Source organism: Pteronotus mesoamericanus, unplaced genomic scaffold (assembly GCF_021234165.1).
Source record: "Pteronotus mesoamericanus isolate MK-2021 breed Mesoamerican mustached bat unplaced genomic scaffold, CSHL_Meso_final scaffold_582, whole genome shotgun sequence".
NCBI lineage: Eukaryota > Metazoa > Chordata > Mammalia > Chiroptera > Mormoopidae > Pteronotus > Pteronotus mesoamericanus.
In genome coordinates this window covers 3,312,859-3,337,020 of record NW_026555323.1, presented here as the reverse complement: position 1 = coordinate 3,337,020, position 24,162 = coordinate 3,312,859, and the positions used below count along the sequence as shown (strand labels likewise).

General features: G+C 61.6%; 2 protein-coding genes across 2 annotated transcripts in view; one reads left to right on the top strand and one right to left on the bottom strand.

Moving 5' to 3' along the window:
- Positions 1-17,893, top strand: part of ENTREP2 (endosomal transmembrane epsin interactor 2) — a 164,081-nt gene extending 146,188 nt beyond the window's left edge. Inside the window, exons 5-11 of the mRNA XM_054561905.1 lie at positions 630-737; positions 9,272-9,432; positions 10,205-10,340; positions 13,114-13,189; positions 14,903-15,121; positions 16,432-16,491; positions 17,586-17,893. Of these exons, the coding sequence (XP_054417880.1) occupies positions 630-737; positions 9,272-9,432; positions 10,205-10,340; positions 13,114-13,189; positions 14,903-15,121; positions 16,432-16,491; positions 17,586-17,893 (1,068 nt within the window). The remainder of the gene's footprint in view (positions 1-629; positions 738-9,271; positions 9,433-10,204; positions 10,341-13,113; positions 13,190-14,902; positions 15,122-16,431; positions 16,492-17,585) is intronic.
- Positions 17,894-21,658: 3,765 nt separating this feature from the next.
- The window catches only part of APBA2 (amyloid beta precursor protein binding family A member 2), a 74,425-nt gene continuing 71,921 nt past the window's right edge, over positions 21,659-24,162 (bottom strand). Inside the window, exons 13-15 of the mRNA XM_054561954.1 lie at positions 23,609-23,728; positions 22,074-22,214; positions 21,659-21,864 (exon numbers count right to left, since the gene is read on the bottom strand). Coding sequence (XP_054417929.1) covers positions 21,793-21,864; positions 22,074-22,214; positions 23,609-23,728 — 333 coding nt within the window. The 3' untranslated portion in view covers positions 21,659-21,792. The remainder of the gene's footprint in view (positions 21,865-22,073; positions 22,215-23,608; positions 23,729-24,162) is intronic.

The following is a 24,162-nucleotide window of genomic DNA, read 5'->3' as shown; positions in this document are numbered from 1 at the left end:
GGTGGCCACTTCAAGGTTTTCTTAGACAGTGACTACCAAACAATTACCACAATTGTAAAATACATCATTTAGGATCTAAGAAGAATTTGATGAGCACTGTGGAAAATTTTTTTTTAAAAAACGGGTCTGTATGTAAGGCCAGGTTTTTTTTGTTTTTGTTTTACTTACTATTCAGTAGATTAACTGGGTTTTTATAAACGGCTACAACTCAGTAACAGCCAGATGGAAGAAGAGACGCCTGGGGCTGAGCTTGGGGAAAGGGGTGGAGTATAGGGGAGGGGCAGAGTGTGGGGGAAAGGGGCGGGGCATGGGGAAAGGGGCGGGGCATGGGGAAAGGGCGTGGCTTCCCTGCCCCCTCTAGGCGCCCCTCTCCCCTGTGTCCCAGGTGCATCCACCCTGAACCTCTCCAAACTCTGTCCTTGGGCTTTTATGGAGGCTTCATTACCTAAGCATGTAAAGACCAGTTTGATGACCCCCCCCCCCCCGAAAAAAAAAATCACGAAACAAAACCTCCATGACATGGAGGCAATTGGCAAACTGATCCTGGACCTTGACAGAAATGCCGAGGATCTGCCCTCTGGACGGCCAGGGCGAGGCTGACGATCTCCCTCCCGCGTCTTTTCTCCCAGGACCTGCTCTTCAGCGTGTGCGCCCTCAACGTGCTCTCCACCATCGTGTGTGCGTTGGCCACGGCCATGTGCTGCATGCAGATGGTCTCCTCCGACGTCCTGCAGATGGTGAGTTGTCCCGCCCTCCGGAGCCCGCGCAGCTGGCCGCCCTGAGCCCCCGGTGCTGGGAGACCCTGGGAGGCCCCGCGACGCTGCAGAGAGCTTGCACGTGTGGTGCCTGGATGCATGTATTTTAGGTATTGTGGGAGCTTCTTGTTGACGGCGCCCCGCCCCTTTGGCGTGTGCCCCCGCGTAACTGTAGTGACACTCCTATAGGGCTAGATGCAAGGCTCCTTCCTCAGGCCGAAGACCCCCTGTAGTGCAGGAAGCTTGTGTTGAAGATGAAGTCTTCTCAAATTAAGAAACTGGTCATCTGTGCTCTCTAGGGCCGCTCCTTACCCCTGAGCCCACACCGCAGTGGCAGGCTGCTGGCTGGCCATCATTCGACCCTCCGGCCGGGGTCTTCCCAGGGGAGCAGAGAGGCCACAAATGGGGTCACACGCTTACCAACACACGTCTATAAACACACGCCTGATAACCAAAGAAGACTGTTTGTTACTCAGCCCCCTGTTCAGTATGTTACCACTAAAGTCAGCACAATAAGGGGAAATTGATGGGAAGATGGTGGTTTTGATGCTAAGGGTAGGAATTCTTTCTCTCTCTCTCTCTCTCTCTCCTCTTTCTTTCTCCATCTCTGTTTCTGTTTGTATCTCCCTCTCCGCCTGTCTCTCTCTCTCTTTCTCTGGACTTGCCCCTTCAGGACCCACCCCGCCCCCGCCCCCAATGTTTCCTGCATCTCATGAAAGCAGTGACTTACTCTTGTAGGCGTCTGTTCTGTTTGTTCGTTCTCGCCCACCGGATGGCAAGACGTCAGTTAATCAAGATGCAGGGCCGGGGAGCCTCGTTACCGAGACATTAAAACCGCACTGATTCTAGTCACTCGCGGTGCGCACTGCAGAGCTGTCCCAGCCGGACGGGCCCCCCGCAGGCTCCGCTTTTCCGAGAGGTGTCTCACGAAGCAGGTCCTCAGCAGCAACGAACTGGCGGCCTTGCTCACTGAGGCTTCCTGCGGGCGACTTTGTCCAGTGCTCTGTATAGAGGGAAGGTTGGCTACTGCAGGGGTCTCCTCACCTCCCGATTTTCCTGTTGATCTGTAAATATCACGCCAGAACCGAAGGGTTGTAAATGCTAGAAGTTTGCATTCCCTTTTTTGAAGCGTTAAAATGGAAATTGCCAGCTTAATAAGAATAAAGTCTGTCATAGCTGGAATAGCAGATGTGTTTATAACAGCGTCTGGGTCCTTTGGCCTGGAATCTTGGGTCTGAAGCCAGCCACGTTGGGTCCGAGTCCCACCTGTTCTGTGAGGCAGGTGACTCAGGACATGTCCCTCCCTGAACCTCAGTTTCCTCACCTATGATGTGGACCTAAGGGGATACCTGGCGAGCACCCCCTAAGTGTGACCTATTTTGACTCTTTAATGTGGAGGGGGTATCCGTTGGTTGTTGGAATGCTGCGGCGGAGACCACGGGTACCGTCTGTGGTCCTCGGTGTTGCTCGTTGACTGTAAAGCTCCGTGTGGAGATAGAGCATCATGTCGCATCGTAACTACAACAGTGGCTTCCGACCCCAGCCGCTGCCTCGCTAAATGCTTTGTAGGTGAACAAAGCTAAGCGCTGGCCCGGAAGCAGAAATCGATGCGATTCCTCCTGGTGGTCCCTCTCCCTTTGTGACCATGGGCCGTGGGACAGGGAAGGCCCTGCTCACGCCCTGGCTACACCACAGAGCCACAGGGGATGCAGAGAGAACAGGTGGCATTGACCGTGGCCCTGTGAGGGACCAGGGTGTGACCTTGAGCACATCGCCGCCTGTTTGTGCCGGTTTCCTCTGCCCTGAAAAGGCTGCTGGCGCCGTGCCATCCTCACGGGGCGGCTGGGAGATAGGACGTGTGGTTGGGCTTTGCACGGGCGTGGGGGCCACGTGGAGGTCGGCGTCTGTCACGGGGGTCAGAGGCTGGGCCGGGCTGGCCTCACAGGCCTGCGCCCAAGCAGCGGGACAGGGACGGCGTCACGGTCACACGCTGGGGGTTGGGACCTGGAACCAGGTTGCTCCTAAGGAGGCCTGAGAAGCTCTTTTTAATTAAAAAATGTTCCTTCTTTTTTTTTTCTTGTCAGCTTTATTGAGATGTAATTGACTTTCATTTCCTTACTTCATTTCATTAGGCTCTTTAATTAAAGAAGTAATATACTATCAGTGAAACAAGGAAAATACGGAGATACACAAAGATAAAGTTAATAATCTCCCTTCTCCCCTCCTGTTCTCCTGAGGAAGCTTTGCCACGAGCCCTCCCACGCATTTCTCGATTTCTTAGCTTTCTTGATGAACATGTATAAATGGTCCACATTCCTTTTCTCCTCCCTGCACCTCTCCCTCCTTCCTCCCTTCCTTCCTTCCTTTTAGCCAAAGTAAGAGCACGCTGTGCATGTTATTCTGCAACTTGATTTTACAGCCTGAAACTGTCACGGACCTCCCTCGAGGCCACTCTGCAGAGAGACGTTTTTGCAGCTGCATTGTGCCCTCATGGGGCTGTGACACATCATTTGGCCACGTCTCTCTCTGTGGGTCCTTGAGTTGTTCCCTGGCTTTGGTTTCGGGTTTCGGTCCGGCAAGGGCCTCCTGCGGACAGGCGGCGTCCTCCCGGCCAAGCCACTGTGGGCCCACAGGCCAGGCGGACACGAGGCTCCCCGCCCATGTGACACCCCAGCTCCGCCCCCTCCAGAAGCCCCCGCCGTTCCCCAGTTTAGCGACTTGGTTACGGGCTTTTCAGGAGACCGTTGTGTCTGTCCCCAAACCAGTTCATACCAGTGGTATTTGGATTATAAGTGCTCATTCTATAAAAACCCATGAACGACAAGTCCAAAAAGATAGTAATTTCTATTGCAACAAAACTGAGTGCTCGGGGAAGAGTCGAGCAAAGAAGGTCCTTAATCTATCGCTGTCAGTTTAGATGGGGGTAAGGCAACTGCAAGGGGTCAGGATAAAAGCTGAAAGACCCTCTAGAGGGTGTCCACACACATGTCGCTTCAAGTACCTTTAAGGTTCAGCTCCGCCCTAAGAGCACAGACGTGGGAAGCCGGGGAACGTCGAGCCGGTGTGTGCTGCGTGCAGGAGAGGGGGCTTGGGGGCACCAGGCCGCAGGCTGTGTATCACAGCAAAGGCCTTTGTCTGGCTTGGGAAGAACCCACACTCCTTCCTCTGTTCTGTGGGCCAGCATTTGGGGATGGAGCATTTCTGTAGCTCCCGTAATGAACGCAAGGATACGTGAGGTGCAGGAAGTTAGGAAAGCTGCGTTCCTCGAAGATGTTTGGACATCGCGGCACAAGGAGAGCGGATGATAAAATCCAGTGTATTGATATACTTAAGTGGCAGAAGCATTTAGCTCCAAAGTGCCTATTGTCTCCTCTCTTTAGTTTTGTTTCTTAGGTGTAATCTCATTTTTCCATTTTTTTCCCCCATTAAACGCTTTTTCTCCCCATTCACTTGACTGGCAGCCATGGCAGCCGCGGCCGGTACTCACGCCTCCATTCGGCACCGGCTTGTTAAGGGCATCTTCGGTCTTGTCATTTACGCTCTTGCTCCTGGTCCTATGCTTTATAAAGTAGAACTCTTTCAGAAAAAGCAGGGGGCGCTCTGTACCTTTCACAGATGACATCACGGTGGGCCCCCTCCACAAAGCTAGTAAGGGGTCAGGGAGAGATGTAACCCCGCCCCCCAGCAGCCGAAGTGTCACTCAAGTTCACCCCAGGTCCGGCCCAGCCCCCACGGAGGCGGGGTCTTCTTTCCATGCAGTCTGGGCTCAGCATCACATCTTTGGGCGTGGATGCTACGTGCCCATCAGCCTGGGGCCGCTGGGTGTCTGATGGGCCTGAAAAGCTAATTACAGCCGGCAGTTATAACAATGACGCATACATAGCAGGAGCATTTTCTTTTGACTTTAAATATGCAGGTGAACGTGTGTGTCTGCCCGTCTTCGGATGAGCCTTCCCTTTGATCGTGGGTCTGCTTGGGGCATCGGGCTGCGTTTCTTGCATATAAACTTCATAGAAATCACACCAGGTGTTCTCCCCTTTGATGGCCGTGAGACACAAAGTGATCTGGGCGCAGACCTCCCCTCAGCGTTCAGGGTCTTCCTCCGTTCCGTGACGGCCGCCTTGCAGCGGTTTTTGCTTAGCTACCCTCCTTTAAAGAGTCTTTCCAGCATGTGCCACTTGGTTCTCATAGAACAAGCCAGTTGTCCTGTCTGCGTTCCTAGTTCACTGTGAATTACCGTGGGGACCACACTGGCCTTCACTTGCTTAGAGGTGCAGCCCAGGGTGGCATGTCCCTCCCCTGGGGGGTGGTGGCAGGACCAGGAAGCATCCGGGCCCCCGACGGTCATCACACCAGGTCCAGAGAGCGCCGGCTCCTCCGGTGGGTGGGCAACGAGAGGTCTGTTAGGGAACCTGCTATAGTAATAGTCCTGCTAACTCCTACCCAGGCTCCGGGGGACTAGGAAGGGGGTTCCCCCTGTATTATAGAAAATCTGAAAGGCAGCAGTGGGAGAACCGGCACCCTGTTCCCTGGTGAACCAGGGAGGTCAGGAGCCGGGCGTCAAAGGAGGCCAGCGCCCGTCCTGGGGCCTGGAAGGCAGGGGGGCGCTCAGAGCTCAAAGTTGGCCCTGGAAACTCCAGCCCCTTGTCTGCAGACCCCGGGGCTGTCCCGCCTGCCTTTCCGTACCCGCCGTCCGTGCCCCGGGCAGGAGATAGAGGTGTGGCTTCGGGGGGAGAGAACTCACACGGTTCGGTCCTTTGTTTGAGTCGCACAACATGGCCGCCTGAGTGTGTGACTGCTAAGCACTGTTTCCCGCTGCTTCTCACTGTTTCTCAGTGCGACCCTGTCAGGCTGGGCTGGGGTCCGGGGTCAGTAATGCGCTCGCAGTCCCGTGGGCCCTCGGTGGTCAGGCAGCGCCGTAAGATGAGGCTCGAGGCCCGCTGACCTCTGCACACCCCCCTCACACCGCAGACTTGGTCTGGATTGTTCCGATGGGACGAAACCATAGAGGCTTTGTTACGTGGGCTTTGGGGAGCTGCCTGGGCCGGGTGGCCCCGGGGGTTCCCATAAGACCCCCCGGCCCGGGCCCAGATGCACCGTGGAGGTCAGCGGACGCTTAAGCTGGGGTTTCCTCCTTTCCGGGGCAGACGCATAAGAAGGGGCTCCTTCCAGCAGGGCCTTAAATGCACACTCCCCTTTTGCGGATGATGAGGATGGGGCAGGAACGATGCTCCAGTCCCCAGGCCCAGGTGTCCCTTTTCACCACAGGGATCAAATCAGGCTCTGACGGATAGCCCAGGGCAGGCAGAACCACCCAGGAAAGAAGTGACAATTCAGAGGCCTGCTTTTTAGCCATTACACCCAAACGCAGGCTCGGGCCTCCGCCGGGCGATGGGCCCATGAACGTGCGGCTGGGGAGTGCGCAGCGCGGCAGCTCGCAAACGGTGTCTGGTGCGGTGCCAGGAGAGAGGGGGTGGGGGTCTGAGAAAAGGGAACGAGGTGTGCTGAGCGCTTAAGGATGGTTCAAAGAGCAGAGGAGGTTTTTCAGCACCAGTTGGTCAGAGGGAACAGAAGCTGGCAGACGGATGGGATCAGGGAGCAGAGGGGTCTTGTGGAAGGTTTTTCAGTGAGGGATTGCTTTGAAAATAGCTCTTCTGGGAGACGGGAGACTGGAGGCTGAAAACAGAGGCGGAAGAGCCAGGCAGGGAGGCAGGATAGATGCTCTGGCAGGGAGGAGATGTTCAGCTATAGGGCTAGTGCTTACTGAGCACCTGCTGTGCCCGCAGCACCAGGCTCGGCCCTAGGGATACAGAACGGATAAGACACAAACAGACCCTGAATATCGGGTTAAGGTCTGTGGGATTTCAACACAGTTGATATGAAGAGCTGGTTACCCAAGTGAGGAAGGTTACCGGGTATAGCCCTGAGGTTACACAGAGCTGAACACCTGGGGAAGCAGCTGCCACCTACCCTCTGAGGTTGGGAGAACAGAAAGGAAAAAGAAGGGAACGGGACATCAGGAACTCCACATCCCCCACCTGCCTTCCAGGCTCCCTCTAGCACCCCCTGCTGGCAGAACCTAACAGGGAGCCAGCTGCAAGGGAGTCGGGAAATGGGGTTTGCAGACTTCCAGTCCCAGCATCTGAGTACAGTACAGAGCTGGTGACCTAGGGCTTCGAGACAGACTCTGTGTCATTAAACAGATGCTAATGGCAGGGGCATGACTTGCAGGTCCCCCTGCAAGGGCTGAGGAGCCAGGGTGAAAGGCTGCATTAGAAACCAACGGAGTCTGAGAGGCCTCCCCAGAGATGGGGCCAGCACACCACTGGAAAGGTGGCCCGCAGTTTAGAGCAGAAGCGGAGCCTGTCGCTTACCCTTTACAAAGCCTCCAGAGTACAGCAGCACAGGCTTGTTTAAACCTGCTAATAGGATCATCTGCACTTCTCACCTGTCTTGTGAAAATGCATGCTCTCCTCATTCCTGGTGGAATTGCACCTTTCACAGGAAAGCGTTGCCGTGTTTCATGCTTGAGTGTGCCATTGATTTTTCTCATTTCTGGTAGACTAATTTCAAAGTATTTCCCTGTAAGACCTCGAAGGCCTGTGGCCACATCCTGGCGGCTCAGACCTGTGCGGCAAGCGCCAGTGCTAACAGCTTTCCAGGTAGCGGACGGCAGGGCCACGTTCCTGGCGCCGTTGGCTCCCGGCTCTGTCGACAATTAAACAAACAAAGCTGCTGGTCAGACGAGCGGCAGAGGCCCAGACGAGCTCTGGGTGTGGAGAAGACCCACAGGAGCCATTTTTAGCCTGACATGCAACTTGTTTAGACAAGGCCACCATCATTCCTCTGTGTCGTAGCATTTGATCACACTGACAACTGCGACCTCAGCCCCACTTATGCGTTAATAAGTGTTCAATCATCCCGACCTCTGTCAACTCCAGGCCACCCTATCCACCGCGGCGAGAGCGCACTTCCTACCACCCAGCCTGAAGAGCGCTGCTCCCCGGCTCTAGAACCTTCGCTGGCTGCCCAGTGCCCCCGGAATTAGGAGTTAACGTCTAGAGCCTAATCCAGATGTGCTTTCCTTAAACACATCTTTCCCTAGCGCCCTCGTTCTTCTTGAGCCTGGGGCACCGGCCTGCAAACCCACCCTTTGAAACCCTGCTGATCTTTCTGACCCTTTCAAACGGCATCTTCTTCATGAACCCGTGGTAGGCGGCTGCTTCCTGCCCAGTGCTCGGGGAGTTCGGGATTTCCCGGTGGAACTGCCGTGGTGGGGCCGATGCTGTGGCTCCAGAGGCCTCGCTTTACCCCTCAGGCAGCGGGAGGTCCCAGGTGGCCTCTTCGCACCTGTAGTTGCTTTAGTGACATATTGATTGGACCTGGAGGAATGTCTCAGGCACCGTGTCACGAGTAACCTCTGGGGAGCAGTGACCAGAGAGTAGAGAGCGGAGCCGTTATCGATCAGCACTTTCGAGGGGCAGAAATGGAAAACCAGGCAGAGACAGCGTTCATTTGGTTTGATTTTTACCTCCATTTGCTCCTCAAGCAGCAGCGTCTTTGTTTTAAGGTTGCCCCATGGAATGTTCTGGAGCTCATGATGGATTCTTTTCCCTCCAAGCAGTGCTTTCCAAAGTGTATGAATTCCCTCGGCCTGCAAGGTATTAATAGGTCCTGTGTGTCCAAAGGGACCCGCGATGAAGTATTTGGGGAATGTTCCGTTAGTGGGGTAACACTTTTAACGGGTTTTTCGGTGCAAGCCTTCTCGGCCTCAGACACACACATGTCCACTACTGGGATCCAACGGGGGTAGGAGGGGCAGCGTTCCCCAAATTTATTTCACTATAGAAACGTGGGAGGAGACCGAGAGGACTGTACTGAAGGTCTGGTGTTTTCTCATGAATGCACTGTAGGAAGTGTTTTTTGGTTTGTTTTTTTTTAAGATTTTAAAGATGTATTTATTTTTAGCAAGATGGGAAGGGGAAGGAAGTGAGGAAGAGAGAGAGAGAAACATTGGTGTGTGAGAGAAACATCCATCGGTTGCCTCTTGCACGCGCCCCGACCAGGGATTGAACCCTGGGATATGCCCTGACCAGGAATTGAACCCACGACCTTTCAGTTTGTGGGATGACATCCAATCCATGACCCACACTAGCCAGGGCCGAGGTGCTGCCTTAAACCGGGGACCTGAGGCACATTTGGACCACAGGCTTTGAGAGTATCATCGAAAGATACAGATTTAGCGGTGGGAGTGGAATTCAGGGCTTCGAAGGCAGTGTTTTTCCTTAGAAAGAGGCCTCCCACGTCACAAGGTGGGAAGCAAAGCCTCCGGGGGCTTCGGCGGCGCGGCGTTCCTCGCCGAGCCGTCATTTTAAAATGTGTGTTTAGCTGTCAGGGCCTGACTGTTTAAATTACGGAAATTCCAAATTAAAGCTTATGCGTGATTAGCCTAATTAGACACAAGCCACACGAGGTGTCCCCAGTACCTCTGACTCTCTCTCTCCCCGCCCCCCCAGTTCCTGCCGCAGAGGGTGCCTTCCGCCAGCCCGGCCTGTGCGACCCCGCACGGCACCGTCCTCCACCAGACCCTGGACTTCGATGAGTTCGTCCCCCCTCTGCCTCCGCCCCCCTACTACCCTCCTGAGTACAGCTGCTCACCCACAGCCGAGGCCCACAGGTGGGTCTGTCTGCCGATGCCCCTGGCGTGACGGGGGCTAGGAAACAAATGACCTTTGGAGGAGAGACGCGGCGAAGGCCATGCCCACCTTCAGGGGAGAGGAGGGGCACAGGCTACGAAAGCACATTTTCTGTTTTCATGCTCCCCCGAGGGCAGGCTTATTGGTCTTAGAGAGAGGAAGTGAGAGAGAGAGACACATCGATATGAGGGAGAAGCGTCCATCGGTCGCCTCGCCTGTGCTCCCGGGCAGGGATTGAACCTGCAGCCCAGGCCTGCGCCCTGCCAAGGAATCAGACCCGTGGCCTCCTGGTTTGCGGGACGACGCTCCAACCCACCGGGCCGCACCGGCCAGGGCGACAAACCACGTTTGCTTAGAGAACAGCACGGCCATGTAGGGGGCAGCAGCGCAGAGACGGAAGCTTCTGTGGGTTCCTTTGCAGGCGACAAAACAAAACCCCAGCCAGACAGCAGCGGCTCTTGTTTTCTTAGGAAACACAGAACCGCCGTTGAATGATTATAACGTGAAAATGTTCATTAAAGATCGAATCGGCTGTAGGATCATTTTAATTGGAACGGACGGAGCCGTCGGGCTGACTGAACGTGGAGCTAGCTTTCCAGAAAACAAAAGCTAACGCTGTCTAGTGAATTAGGCTCTTCTCTCCCAAACACGCTGTGTGTGTGACGGGAGAGACGGTTCTGATGGGTTTCCAGGGAGCGTTCGGGCTCCTTCCCCGGGAGCCGCACCTCAGTGGCCGCGCCTCTCCTCCTGCAGGAGCCTCCACCTGGACTTCGTCCCCTCTCCGTTCAGCGCCTTGTATGACGTGGCCATCAACAGCCCGGGCCTGCTCTACCCCTCCGAGCTGCCACCGCCGTACGAGGCCGTGGTGGGCCCGGCCCCGGCCGGCCAGGTAAGGCTGCGGCTGCCCAGCCGCGCCCTGCGCGGGTCTGCCCCTCGGAGCCGCCGAGCAGGCCTGCGGGACGGGGCGTGGGGCTCGCCGGCCCTGCGGTGGGCAGGAGGCCCCAGGCCCCCTGGGCAGAGCCTGCCGCGGTCCCAGCGGGCCCAGTATCTGTGCCTCCTCCGCTTGGCTCCTTTCAGTGGGATCTGGGCTTAACACTGGTGTGTGTTTGGGGACACAGTGCAGAAGCTGCTGGCTCCGTGGGCTTTGGCCGTGGGCACCCAGGGGACTCTGGCCTGTCTTGACTCCGTGTCATTGTCACCTGGTGGAGGGGGGCTCCCTGGTCCTGCCCTTGGCCTGGCGGCTACGGGGCAGGGAGGTGCCCGGCCCACCACGGGCCCTCAGGACATGTAGGGGGAGCCTCAGTCTCCTCGTCTGTGAAGCAGGGATGGGCCAGGGTGTTTGTCATGGACCCAGCACGGGACTCCGTACATCATAGGCGCCAAGTCACCAAAAGTCACTTGCCTCTCTTTGGCTTTTTCATCATCGTCACTGGCATCGCGGAATAGCAAAGGGCGCGGGCCAGGGCAGAGTGACGTGGACGCCTGAAAGGCCACACGGCAGCCAGTGCAGGACACAGTGGTCAGGCCATGCAGGTGACCCCGGGGAGGGCTCAGGGATCTCGGGGGTCGGTGCAGAGAGCACAGCGGTCGGGCCGCGCATGGACAGGTGCGGGGAGCCGGGAAACCCTGCCCCTGGAGGCCCAGGGCCCAGGGGGCAGGAGGCAGGCCGCCCTCCCCCCGCCGCCCCCCGAGGCGGCGCCGGCCCACGGCCTCTGCGGGTGTGCAAAGGGTTTACAGCGTCCGCAGTCGGGACGCAGCCTCGGGAAGCCTCAGCGACAGTCGTGTCTCCAAGGGCGGTCCTGTTCGGCCGCAGAATTTCCATGCAGGGTGTGGTAGCTACGGAGTTTCCGGAGCTTCCTAACCGAGAGGGAGAGAGGAGAACTGGGCGCCCTTATCTCAATACCAAAAGACTTTTGTTTTTTCAGTCTTCACCCGCGGATACGTTAGAAAGAAACAATGAAAACATCCGTCAGTTGCCTCCTGTATGCACCCTGCCTGGGGATCGAACCCACAACCTAAAAGGAGTGTTGTCTGTTACTACATAAAGGCCGGGCTAACCCCGTCACCCCCTCCCCTGTAAGAGCTCTGTTCTGAGCCTTTATTTATAAACTCAAGTTTCAACTTAAATTCTGGGCTACAAATGTGTTTTTTTCCCCTCCACTGCATTCACCGCCTTTATATTTAATCAGAAATGCTGGGTGAACCGAACAGTTCTTTCCCCCACGGCTGCCACAGGGCTCGGAAGCTTGCACATCAAGGAAGGCCAAGTTCAAACGGAACCTCGGTCTCACCCCCGTCCTCAGCGAGCGCTGATGGACCCACCTCCAGGAGCCGAGCCGGCTCCTCTCAAAGCCACATCTGGCCGGGGACCCGGGACGCCCCCGCCAAATAGGAAGCAAATCCAATTTCCTCCTGACCTGTCCCACTGGGTATTTTCTTTCTCTTGTTTTCTTTATATTTTTTTCATTACCAGGAGCTTTCTTTGGGATAGTGGTTGTTGAAATTGCTACTCGCCTCCCCCTGGGGGGAAAAAAAAAGCTACAGGAGATTTATGGGGGGAAAACACAGCTTTAGGGTACTGGTCTCTGTTGGGGGGATTTAGAGAAGGTTGTTGACAGGGATTTTGAAAATTGTTTATTGGCATGTAGTGATTTTGGTAAAAAGGGAGGGGAGCGCTTGTATAGTGTTTTTATGTAATTGGGATCATTTTAAAAAGGCCCCAGTGTCGGAAGAGGGTCACGCCTGCCACAGCGCCACCCTGGGAGCAAAAGGAGAGGTGAAGGCGGACTGTGGGTGATCTGACGGGAGTGGCTGGGGACGAGCAGGGGACAGGGGCCGCCCGGCCTCGGCGGCTGCCCCCGGAGTGTGTGGCCTGCAAGCGTGTCCCCGGGGGAGTCCTGAGAGAGCACGGGGCTTGGGGTGTTTTGTTTTTTGAGCCCAGGGACTCCAGCGTTGGGTCTTCATCACACTCGGGCACACACCTGGGTGGGGCCGTTGAGCAGAGGCGAGGACGGGGCCCCTCGCGTCCCACAGCCTCTCTGAGCCTCATGGGCCCCTTTGAGAAGCTACCACAGCTCGTGGCAGTTGGCCCCGGGGCCACGTTCAACCCAGAAACCGCTCCCCGCCGCCCCCCGCCGCCTTTTGAACTTGGACCCTGAGCCCTGGCTCAGCCAGGGAGGCGGCCTTGGCGCCGAGACCCAGGGAAGGGAGCCCATGCGGGCGCTGGGCGGCTTGGGCACCCAACAAGGCCACGCCTGTTTCGGAGGCGCCCCCGCGGGTCCTAGCTGTGGTGGCCCAGAGCATGCGGGGGCTGACACTGCGCGTCCCCGGCCGCCGCCTTCTTCCTGGAGTGGACGCGGCGGGGAGGGCGGTTGAGAGGAAAGGGTCAGAACGGAGGACCGGGACTTCCACCTCCTGCGGTCACTCTGGAGGGTCCAGGGCCACGTTCTGTTGCAGAAGGTCAGAGAAATGGCCTTGGCCTTGGCCTTGGCCAGGGCGTCCTCAGCCTCACGCCCGCCCCTCCTGGGGAGAGAAGGGAGAGGTGAGCGCCCGCCTCGGAGCACTTCCTGCCGGAGGGGAGCTGGGAGGCAGCCTTTGCATTGGGGGCTGTTGCGCTGTCCCCTCCTCTGTTCTTGCCACTCACTCCTCTGTTCGTGCTCCAGCCTCCCAGTGCCCATCAGCAGGGGACCGAGACCAGCCCCCGGGACCCAGGAGCCGCTGCTGGCTGCAGCGCGCAAGGTGAGCTTACCCTGCCGGTGTTGGCAGTAGCACGTCTAGCGTTTTCAAAGGGTGCCTCTCCCTCCTCCTCCTCCTGTTGCCTTCTCTCCCTCCCCCCGCTGCTCCGCTCTGTCCGTGTCTTCCTCTCTCGGGCACAGAGGTGGCGGCAGACTTTCTGTGAACCAGGTAGTCCCTGCTCTCCCGCTGGTGAAAAGTAGCCAATGAGATCTCAAAATGCTCTCAGTTGAATTAAAAAATATATATTTTTTTAAATCCTCAGCCGAGGATATGTTCATTGATTTTTTTTTTTTTTCTTTAAAGAGAGAAAGGAAAGAAAGACAGAAACATTGGTCGGTTGTTTCCCATACACACCCCGACTGGGTGCCGAACCCACAGCCCTGGTGCACGGGACAACGTGCCAACCAACTGAGCCACCGGGCCAGGGCAGATTTTGTTTTTTAACATATTGAACATGATACAAACACATGCCGTTAAGTTTGAGCACCTTTTCACATGTCCGCTAGTAGGTCAGTGTTTGGTCCATTTCTTCCTCGTGCAGTATTTTTTTTTTTTTTATAGATTTATAAGAGTAACCAATCACTCTACACAGAGGTGAGAAAACACGTGCGAGTAACGCTTTTCCGAATCGTGACCCCTCGGCGCGTGCCTGGTCCCCTGCGTGCCTGTGCCGTGCACAGTGCACGCTGCTGCTGTTTCATCAAAATCACCAAGCTTTTCCTTTATGCTTTCTGTCCAGTTTACAAAGCCTTACTCCAGCCCAAGGCTGTGCCCTTGTTTTTGTAGAGTTCCTCCTCTGCGCGGTATTTTAGGACAGGATTGACCATCTGGAAGGATTTGTGTGCTCAGCGGACAGATGGACAGATGGACGGCTGGGCAGACAGGGGAGAGGGGACAGTGCAGGGAGCAGCCTCTCGGGCCTTAATGTGCGAGTGTGTCCCCTGGGGATCTCGTTCACACAGACTCGCATCTGTCCTCCCGTCCGCGGGGGGCTCCCCCGGAGAGCGAGGGGTGAGCGCGGCCTGCCCAGCGCCACAGGCGGGGAGCGTGTTCGCACACTGCAGGGGCCTCGGGATTCCCCGCCCGCTGGTCCGAGCGCTGCCAGCCAGGCCCGCCCGTGGGGTTCCCAGAGGAGCCGAGGAGCCGCCACGCTGGCTCCTCCCCAGGTCCCGCCGAGGCTGCTGGCCGGGAGCGCCGCGCAGGCGGCTGACCCGGGGCTGCACTGCGGGTGCGGGGCGGCACTCTGTGCGGGGCTCAGGGTCTGTGCCTGCCAGGCCCGGCCGGAATGCCCTGGTGTCCGCGCCTTCTCTGCGCGGGCCCTGCTCGCCCGGCACCCCTGCCGCCCCCCGGACCGGCACGTGCGCCCTGCCAGGGCCGCCTGGGCGGCGCTGCGCCGGGCCTCTGACTTCAGTCGCTGGGGCCTGGCCGGTGTGCGGCCCCACCCACACGCCTCCTGGGATGATTCCTGGGGGGCATCTGGTGCCCCCACCCCGCTGCGCCACAGAGCGCCTGTCACCCTGCTCGGTGCTCCCCGCACCGCGCCCCCCCCCCGCCCCCGTTATCGGGGTGTGACCGGGTTGGGGCCTGAGGGCAGGCCGCCCGTAGCCCGGGGAGGGCTCTGCACCCTCTGCCCTGATGGGCGCTGGGCCCCGTCCCTGCACTGGGTGGCGCTGTGGTTACCTGGCCCGTGCTGACGCGGTGTCCCTTGCCTTGCAGCACCTGCTGACAGCACGAGCCTTGCGGCGTCTGAGGGTGCCACCGCGCCAGGCCCCAGCTGCCCGCCCCCTGACGGCCCCGTGGGGGCCCCGCCGCCAGCCCCGCGCCCTGGCCGCACATCCCCCGAGGGCCCCGGCCGAGGCGCACGGGCACGTCCGGGTCCCAGTCGGGTGGCCCGCTCCACCAGCGACCCCACCTCATGCTCCTCTAGGGCAGCAGGTACGGTTGACCCCGCCCACCTGCGTCCCCAGCACGGGTCTGGCTCTGCCCTGAACGCCTCAGGCCCCCGTGACCCCCGAGAGCCGAGGCCACACTGAGACCGTGGTCCGATGCCCTCGGTCCCCAAGGGAGGTGGGCAGCCGGGGGCCCCGCCGCGCTGCCTCCAGGCTTGCTGCTCTGGCTGAGAAGCTTGGGGCGGCCACAGCCCGCCCAGTAGGTCGGCCAGGCCCCAGCCTGCGGCCCAGGAAGGGCCGGGGCCAGAACCGGAGCGGCCAGCAGCCTCGCTGCGGCCCACGCGGCCCCTGGAGCGGTCCGCGCTCTGCTGGCGCTGTCGGCCGTGGCACCCAAGCCTCTGCGCCCCGAATCCCGGGCATTCGTGTTTCACACCAGCTCCTGGGCTGTGAGGGCCGTGGGGGCGTCCCGTGCGCCCGAGGCTGGGGAACCCCCACCTCGTCCCTGGGTCGCTGTGGTGGGAGGGGCGGTGGTGGCGTGTCTGCTGCGAGATCGGTGGCCATCGCTGTGGGGACTTTGTCATAAAAGGGAAGTAAATGACCCCCGGAAGAGGTCCCGTGGGTGCGTGGACCAGCCTCGCCTGAGGGTCTTTCTTGCCCAACCGAACCCCAGATGGGAAAGATCCCGGGTGTCCCTGAAAGGAGTCGGGAACCTGCGGAAATTGCTCGTGGCCTGGACATGCTTGGGGTTGCCCCTGTGAGACCCCCACCTCCTGCCTCTGTCCCCCGCCTCCGCCTGGTCACCGGCTCCCACAGGGCAGCCCCGGGCGGACCTTCCCCCGAAGCCACCCCTCGGGCGCCGTGTCCCAGGCTCGGCGCTGTCAGGGCGAACACGAGCCCACGCTCACACACCGAGGGCCGGGGGGACCCTGCACGCGGAGGGTCCGCTCTGGGGCCCCAGTGGCTTTCTTGAGCCTGTCCCCTGTCGGGGACATTCGTGCCCTGCACAGCTGGACGTGTCAGGATGGCGAGGAGACGGGGTGCGAGGACGAGCTGTCTCAGGGCCGCCTCTGCATCCCATCCCACGCTGTTGCCAAATGGGATGGTTAGCGTTCCCCCCGGCGAAGGCATGTGTCCCCTGAGGTCCCTGGAGACCCCCAGACGCAGACCGGGTCCCCTGAAAGCCCTGGTTGGTTTGGGGCCCCGGCTCGCTGCACTGTGCCGGCGGTGGGCTGGCCGCGGGCGCCCTCTGCTGGGCTGGCATCGCAAGTGCACGTCGCAGCCACCGCAGGCGGAGCGCAGTGTGACTGAGAATCCCCTCTTCCCTCCCGGGTGTGCGCTGCGTTCGCTCTGGTGAAGACGACGCCTCCCGCAGCCAGGACCTTGAAGCAGGACCGTCTCGGGCTGCTCTGGGGACCGGTGAGACGCTTCTTTTCTAAAACACCGTGACACCTGCTGCGAATCGGGGGGGAAGGGGGGCCGTGTGGTCTGCAGCGGCCTGGGGTCCCGGTCCAGCTCCTCACAGCGTCCCCCAGACACGGGGTTCCTCCCCTCTGGGCCCTGCCCATCCTTCCCTCTGCGTGGAAGACACGAGCGGGGTGTCCAGCCCGCATGCGGCCCAGGGCGGCTGTGACTGCGGCCCAACACCAAATCCTAAACTAAAACAGTACGAGATATTTTTGTGATTACATGTCGCAATGTATTTAACGTGTGGCCCAAGACAACTCTTCTCCCAGCCTGGCCCAGAGACGCCGCAAGGCTGGACGCCCCGGGAGAGGCTCAGACCCGGACACCCAGGCGGCCGCTTGCGCTGCTGAGCCCGTGAAATCTGTTCTGAGGGGCTCGGCCCTGTGGGCGCGAGCGTGAAGCTCTCGGGCTCGCCGGCTGCCACCCAGGATGCGTTTCTCTCGTGTGGCTTGGACACAGGGCGAATCGGGCTTCAACCTGGTTCTTGGGTGACAGGGTCACCGCCGCCTGCCCGCCCCTGGCTGTCCCCGGGCATGCCGTCAGGCCAGCGTTGGTTTGGGGGCCTTGGCCTGGTGGGTCAAGAGGTGCTGCCCTCTGCTCATGACGCGGGGACAGGGCGCTCGCTGAGCTCCGGCCCCCAGGCAGGCTTGTCTGCAGATGCCAGCAGACTGCTGGGGGCAGTGGGCATGGGGCTGGGAAGGCTGCGAGGAGCCCCAGGCCCTGTGAGCGCAAAGATTCTAGCAGAGGGGGCACCGGAGGGGACCTGCCCTGCACAGCCCTCCCTGCTCCGCTGGCTTCGGTTTGGCCTGTCTCCTGCCCTTCGGCTCTGGGAAGCCGCGGGCCCTCTAGTTCAATGCCATCTTAACCCAGAGCTGAGAGCAGCCAGGCCCCACCAGGGACAGAAAGGACACCCGAAGTGGGGACATGCCCAGTCGCCAACCCAGCATGCCTGCGCCGGCTTTGTAAAGGCTTCGTGGAGCAGCTGCCTTCTGTCCTGTTTCGGTTTGGGTCGTTTTCCGATTTTTATCTTTTCCCTTGGTTTTTAGTTTCCCGGTCTCGCTCCATCGCGGCTGCCTGTGCCCGCCGGCACCGGCCCGCCCCGCCCCGGGAGCCAGACGCCTGGAAAAGCCGGCGGCGCGCAGAGCTGGAGGCCTCGCGGGTGGTCCGCAAGGAGCGGCCCCGCTCGGCGGCGGACAGCAGGGCCCTCGCAGGCGGTAGGGCTGTGGTGGCTAAGTTTCGGGAGCACTCCAGCGGCACCCTGCCCCCTGAGGTGCGGCGCGCGGCGGTCACCTCCGAGGAGCGTCGCCTCCCGCGTGGCTGTTCTGGACCAGGCGTGAAGCGGTCGCCGGTCTAGAGGGGACCACGGACAGGCCTGGAGGCGGGGGCCTTGCTGGCGGCCAGTGCACACGTGGGGAGAGGCCAGCAGCCCAGCAGGGCCGTGGGGGCACGACTGTCCCCTCCCTTAGGGAGATCCAATCAGTCGTCATCGGGGTGGCACTTCTTACCCGGCCCAGTGACACAGAACAGGACCCTCTCCTGTCCCTCGTGGACTCTGGTTTTGTCGGGCAAGTGGCACTTTGCACTAAGCGGCATCACAAGAACCGCTGGCAGGCGACTGTCATGGAATGAAGACACTAAGTAATCTCAAACCAGGGCCATCAGAACCCGGATCCTCCCCCACCCCCGACCCCCAGTTTGCTGTGGTGTCACGTGGACGGAGGCGACATCAGGCGACGAGGCCGTTTTCTCGAGTGCGTTGTCCACGCGTGGTCCTCAGCCCTCGATCCGCGCTGGGCCCGCCCTGGGCCCGCAGGGCCACAGGCTGTCGTGCTGACAAGCGTGCAGTGGGGGGCCCGCCGGGGCCGGGAGACACAGTGGCGAGAGGCTTCGGGGGCACCCCTGTCGCTGCCTGGCCTCCCTCCATGGGGTGCTGCTCTGCGCTGTCTCGTAACTGGTTCAAGGACCACGGAGCGGACGTGCGTCACTGGATCTGTAACCCCAAGCACCGGTGGGTGACAGGCTCACCGTCCGGGTTTCCTCGGCGTCTGCGGGAAGGCCTCCCAGATTCACTTGTCTCCTGAGGAAGCGGGGCCCTGGCGGCCCAGCCGTTTCTTGGCAAACACACCCACCGAGTCGGGCCTGCGGGAGCCCAGCCTCCTCTGGCCGGCAGCTCGGGCACCTTGGCAGCATCAGCGGCGGCCACTTCCCAGCGGTGGCCCTGGAGCAGCTCTGTCCTTGGAACTTTCTGCAGCCACGGGCCTGCCGGGAGCTGCACCACCTACAATGGCCGCCACCTGCACCGGGGCCGGCACGGTGGCCCGTGGCCCCTGGGATGGACAAGGCGGCAAGAGGCCTGCAGGAGGAGGGCTGGCCGGAGCGCCCCGCGACGCCAGGAACCCAGGAGGTGGGAAGGACGCCGCTGTGCCGTCTGCTGTGGGCGCTTGGACTGATTGGCCGCCGCCCCCCGCAGCTGCGTGAGCCAGAGCTCCTGGTCCCACCGTCTGAGGACCAGCAGACAGACATCTCGGAGGTAAATTTAAAAGCACTTTATTCAGACTCTAACCCGGGAAATCTGTTCTCTAAGTTTTCTCAATGATGTTAGTTGGTGACTTTCCCAAGGGGCGTCCCCTGAGATCTGCCAGCTGTGCCCCCCAACACTGGCCCTAGAGGAGGACCTTTCCAGTGGCTGCAGTGTCCCCGTGCCCCTGGGCCAGGCCCTTGGGCGGGCCGTGTGTGCAGCTGTGAAACCTGGAGAGTGTGGCCAGCCCCGCGCCCTCCCCAACCCCCCCTCCAGGGGGCGCTCTGGCACATGTGTTTCCGTTGAGCGGCAGAGGTCCAGGGACTCGCGAGAGCCTGGCCTGGTGCCCTCTGTCCTTTGCGGCTTCTCTCTCCTCCTCTGCCGCCTGCCCCGGCTGCCCCTTAAGGGCACAGGGGCGTGTGGCCCGAAGCCCACACCTTCAGCCCTTCTCAGCGCCCTGCCCGCAGCCTCTCTGCTCAGCTTTGTTTGCTCTGGGACAGCCGGGCTGCACCTGCTGGGTCCCTCGCGCCCCCAGGCCCAGGCGTCCGGATCCTGGGGAGAGAGGCACGGCCGGGGCCCCCTCACGGGCTCCGGAACTGCGGGGCTGCTCTGCTCAGCGGCACATCACAGCGGGACCGCCCCCCCTGCTGGCCCCCTTTCTGCCGAGGCCCGGGCGCTCTCGCTGCCCCCCCCCATGACCCACAGGGGGCCACAGCCCCTGTGACCTCTGTCATTTGACCCGGGCTGGGCACAGCGAGGGGCTGAGGGGGCGGGCGCTCCGGACCCCGCTCTGTGGCCGATGGCGGGGGGAGCGGGGGGCGGGGACACCTCCTCCACCTGGACGTCAGGGCCCCTCTGGCCACAGCCCTGCCCACTCGCTGCCCACGGGAAACCGAGTCACAGGACGCTCATTTCACGCCCCGCCCTCCCCCCCCGCAGCTGTATTGATTCACAGATGCTGCTATTAAGGCAGAATTTATAGGAAATTGTTTTCAAGCCACAGGAGACCCGTTTGTACCACTGGAAGGCTGTATTTATTTAATGTACCTCACGGTGTTTTCATAATGATCCGTGTTTTAATAAAAACTATTTCCGGCCCCCGTGTCTCTGAGGTCTGAGTGGGGTGGAGGCGGCCGCCGAGAGCCTGTGTGCACAGTGCGGGGCAAGACCCCCCGTGGGCCTCCCAGGGGCACAGGGGGGGGGTTGCAGGTGCCCAGCCCAGAGCTGCCCCTTCGTGCCCGTGACCCCTGGGACCCCTGGGGCTTGCGGGCTCTGCCTCAAAGCTCTTGAATTGGGGACTTTTTAATGTGTGTATCCCTGGGTGGGACCCCTACCCTCGTCACCCCAGGGCGGGGGGCCTTCTCCGGCTGGCCTGCGGGCGGGCCCAAGGCCCCCCGCTCACACGCAGCCCTGCCCCCACGCCAGGTGACCCCAGGACTGTGGCCCCGGACCAAGATAAGCTATGCGGGTGCAGTAGAGTCCGCGGTTACTCAAGACAGGCCGCCCCGGACCTGCAGGTAGGGGGACGCTGGCAACGGTGGCCCAACTGCGCCGTACACAGTCGCGCGCGCGCACACCGCGCCGGGGGGCGGAGCCCACAGCGGCCCCTGCCCCGTGGGCAGCCGGTCTCCCTGCCGGGACGCCGCTGGGCGAGGGGCCGGCCGTTTGGAGCGCCCGTCCCGGCCTGGTCCGGGGAGCCCCCGAGGCCCGGGCGCTGGGGCCACCGCACAGCCCCCTGGAGCCACGCTGGCGACGGCCCGGCGCCCACCGCTGTCTGAACAAACCAGCCGGGCAGACGGCTTTTCGTCATGACTTCGGGTTTATTAGTGACATTAGCGAGTCTTCCTAAGGTGGCTGCATGCAACACACAGGTCACTCCTTGAACACGGGAATCCTAAAGCTTTAGGATGGTAAGGCTTCTTAAGTCACAGTGTAGTCTTCAAGGCCTGGGCCAGAAAGGAGGCTTCCGGACAAAACGACGTCAGTTCACACTGCTCTCTAAGGGACTGAGCGAGGCTCCGCGGGCGTCGACCTGCGCGCGTCTGCTGCTGGCGACGGCCCGCTGCCCGGGGGCGGCGCAGGGCGCGCGCTCGGGGGGGCCTGTGTTTCGGTGGGGGGCCCGTGTGCGGAGGCGGAGGGACGCCCCCGTGTCCCTGGGGGAGGGGTGTGCCCGGTCCGACCAGGCGCCAGGGGGCAGGGGCACGGGCAGCAGGCGACCGGAAGACCCTCAGGTCTGCAGGGCGGGGCGGCTTGTCGGGATGCGAAGTCGAACCAGTGGCAGCTTCTCGATGACGACGGGATTCTGATGTGGCCATCACCCTTTATTTGGCTCAGGAACGGCTCCTTCCTCAAAGTTCAACACGATCGTGTCCCCAAACGTCCGTCACGACGCCCGCCGGACAGCTGGGCCGCCCTCGCTCCCGTGGACGACGCAGCGGCACCAGCCGCCCCTTTGGGGCCGGTGGGGACCCCCTTCCCGGCTTCAGGGAGGACAGACACGCCACACCACACAGAGGTACCAACACACCTTGTCAGTCGCAATGAGAAACAGATCAGGATGCGGCAAGATAGGGGACTGGTCCACAGAGACTGGTTCCTGTGACTCTCCTTCACTAAAGACACACCCCTTTGTGTCAGAAAAGAGGAGGAGGGGGTGAGGCCCCCTCCGGGAGCCAGTGTCCTTGGGCAGGGGCTGCGGGGTCCGGTCCCGGCTCCGGCGTCTGGCTCCGCGGGGCCTAGATGTACAGTGGCGTCTCCTGGCCCGTGAGGAGCCTGAACATGGCGGCGGGCATGGTCTTCATGTGGATCTGCCAAGGAGAGGGGGCTGACGGCTCTCCTCCCGCCCGCCCGCCGCCCCCGGAGGCTGTCCCGTGGGAAGGAGGGAGGACCCGCCGAGGTGGCCCTGTGGGCAGTGGCCCTGCACGCCCACCCCCCGCCCCCCTGCCGTGAAGCGCTAGCCGTCCCTGCAGCGCACGGCGGCGGCCACGGGGCCCCCACGTGGCGCCCGGAGCCTCACCTCTCCGACGGAGTTGGACAGAGCCTGCACGATCTTCTCGTGGGCGGTGGCCACCACGCTCTGCCCGTTGATCTCGATGATGCGGTGGCCGACGCGGACACCCCCTCGCTCGGCGATGCCCCCCCGCATGAGGCTGCAGATCTAAGCAGACACATGGCAGGTCAGCTCGCCGTCCCCTCGGAGGCTCCCGCCCGTCGCAGCCGCCTTGAGTCGCCCTACCCCACCCGGAGCCCGGGGGTGGAGGCGCGCAGGAGGCCGGAGCCGCGGTTCCAACGTCACAGGCGCCCCCTCAGGAGGAAGGCGGTGTCCCCGCTGGAGACGCCCCCACTTCCGGGCCAGTGTTGTGGGACGAGAGAGGAGGGGCCACTTAGGAAAGGCGTCAGCGGGGCCACCTGGGGCCTGTCTGCGCGCTAACGCCGTGTGCTCTGCGTGTAATGAAGCTGAAAATGGAAAAGGCACTTGAGCGAGACTAACTCAGACGTCGGCAAACTTTGCGGGGACTCGGGGGAGCCTGGCTGCGGGCACGGCGCCGCCGGAGGGCGCGGCAGGGAGAGGCGGCCGGCCACAGGGGCCCTCGTGCGCGTGGCCGTGGACGCCCTGGGCCGCAGCTACGGACGCAGGTGCCGGCCTGCTTGCTGACACCCTGACCTGGCGCCTGATGCTAGACGGGCACGTTCCCAATGACAAGCTGTCCTCAGGCCCAATCCCACCCTTGTCACTTGCAGCGGGGAGCCTTGGGACAAGTGACTTCACCTCCCTGTGAAACGGTGACAGATGATGCCACTGCCTGACCGGACCAGCCTCGCAGAGACCAGCTCCACAGAGGCGCCGTGTGAGAAGAGCTTGTGCAAGGGCGGCCTTCACCTGCCGGTTCCTAGACCTGACAGGTGGGCAGACGGCCCAGCCAGAGGGACAAGGGGCCTAGCAGCCCCAGCAACGAGGAGACCAGAGGGACTGGGGAAACCGGCGCCCCGCCCTGGCGGCACCCATGGGAGAAGGCGGGTTCCCCGAGCGCCGGCGCCACGGGTGTGCTGAACTGGGGAGCGTCTCTGATGCCGCCCACGCGCCCCAACCCGAAGAGACAGCAACGGGCCTGGCGGCCCGCCCTGCGCCGCCCCCAGCTCTGGGCGCCCACCGGCCGCACTGTGTGACAGCGGGGACGGCTCTCTCTCACCAGCAGCCGCCTTCTGGGTCCCCCCAGAACCAAGGACACAGCTCACGCTGGCCCAACGCAGGAGAGAGAAACCGGGAGCTCCCGCCCGAGAAGCAGGCGCAGAGTGGGGGGCACACCAGTGTGTACACGAGCCCCACGGCGCCGCCTCCCAGAAGCCCTCCTGCCTCCCCCGTCTGACCGGGTGAGCGAGCGAACGTGGGAACAAGCACATGGGCGTCTGTTAGCTGAACGCAGTGAGTCTGAGGCCGCCACTGGCCGTGCGTGTCCTCGCTGCGGCGGCTCAGAGGGGGCTGCCCGCCCCCAGCTCCCTGCACCCGGCCCCCAGCGTGCAGGTGGGCAAGGACAGGGGCGGCGGACTCACAATTCCGTTCTGCACGCTGAAGCCCAGCTGGTACTTGAGGTCTGGCCGCTTGATGAGGACCGTGGTGACCGGCGGGCAGCTGACGATGTTGAGCTTCACTTGCGTCTGGTTCTTCAGACCCTGTGAGAGCAGGGCCAGGTGAGCCCGGGGGCGGGGCGGGCTGAGGCCCCACCTCCCGGCCTCGCCTCCTGGTCAAGGGGCGAAGGCATCATCGCCTGCCCCGGCCTCGGGGCAGGGCTGCGATCTGGGCGAAGCAGCTGCCCCGTGACGCCGCACACGGCCCGACCCGGCGCCGCCCCGGGCAGCACTTCCTGTCTGCGAGGACTGTGGGGACGCCTCCCTCAGAACGATGCGTCCCCCGGCGGGGGGCGGACGGCGGGGGTCAGGGTGGCCGGGCCTCCCACGCTGCAGCTTCGGCTCGCTCCCCAGGCCAGGCGTGCGCCCCAGGGGGTGGCGGCCCCACACGCAGCCCTGCCAGAGCCTGGCACCCCAGCACCTGGGAGCTGCCCAAGCCACGGGCACTGCTGACTGAGGCGCGTCCCATGTCTGTCTGT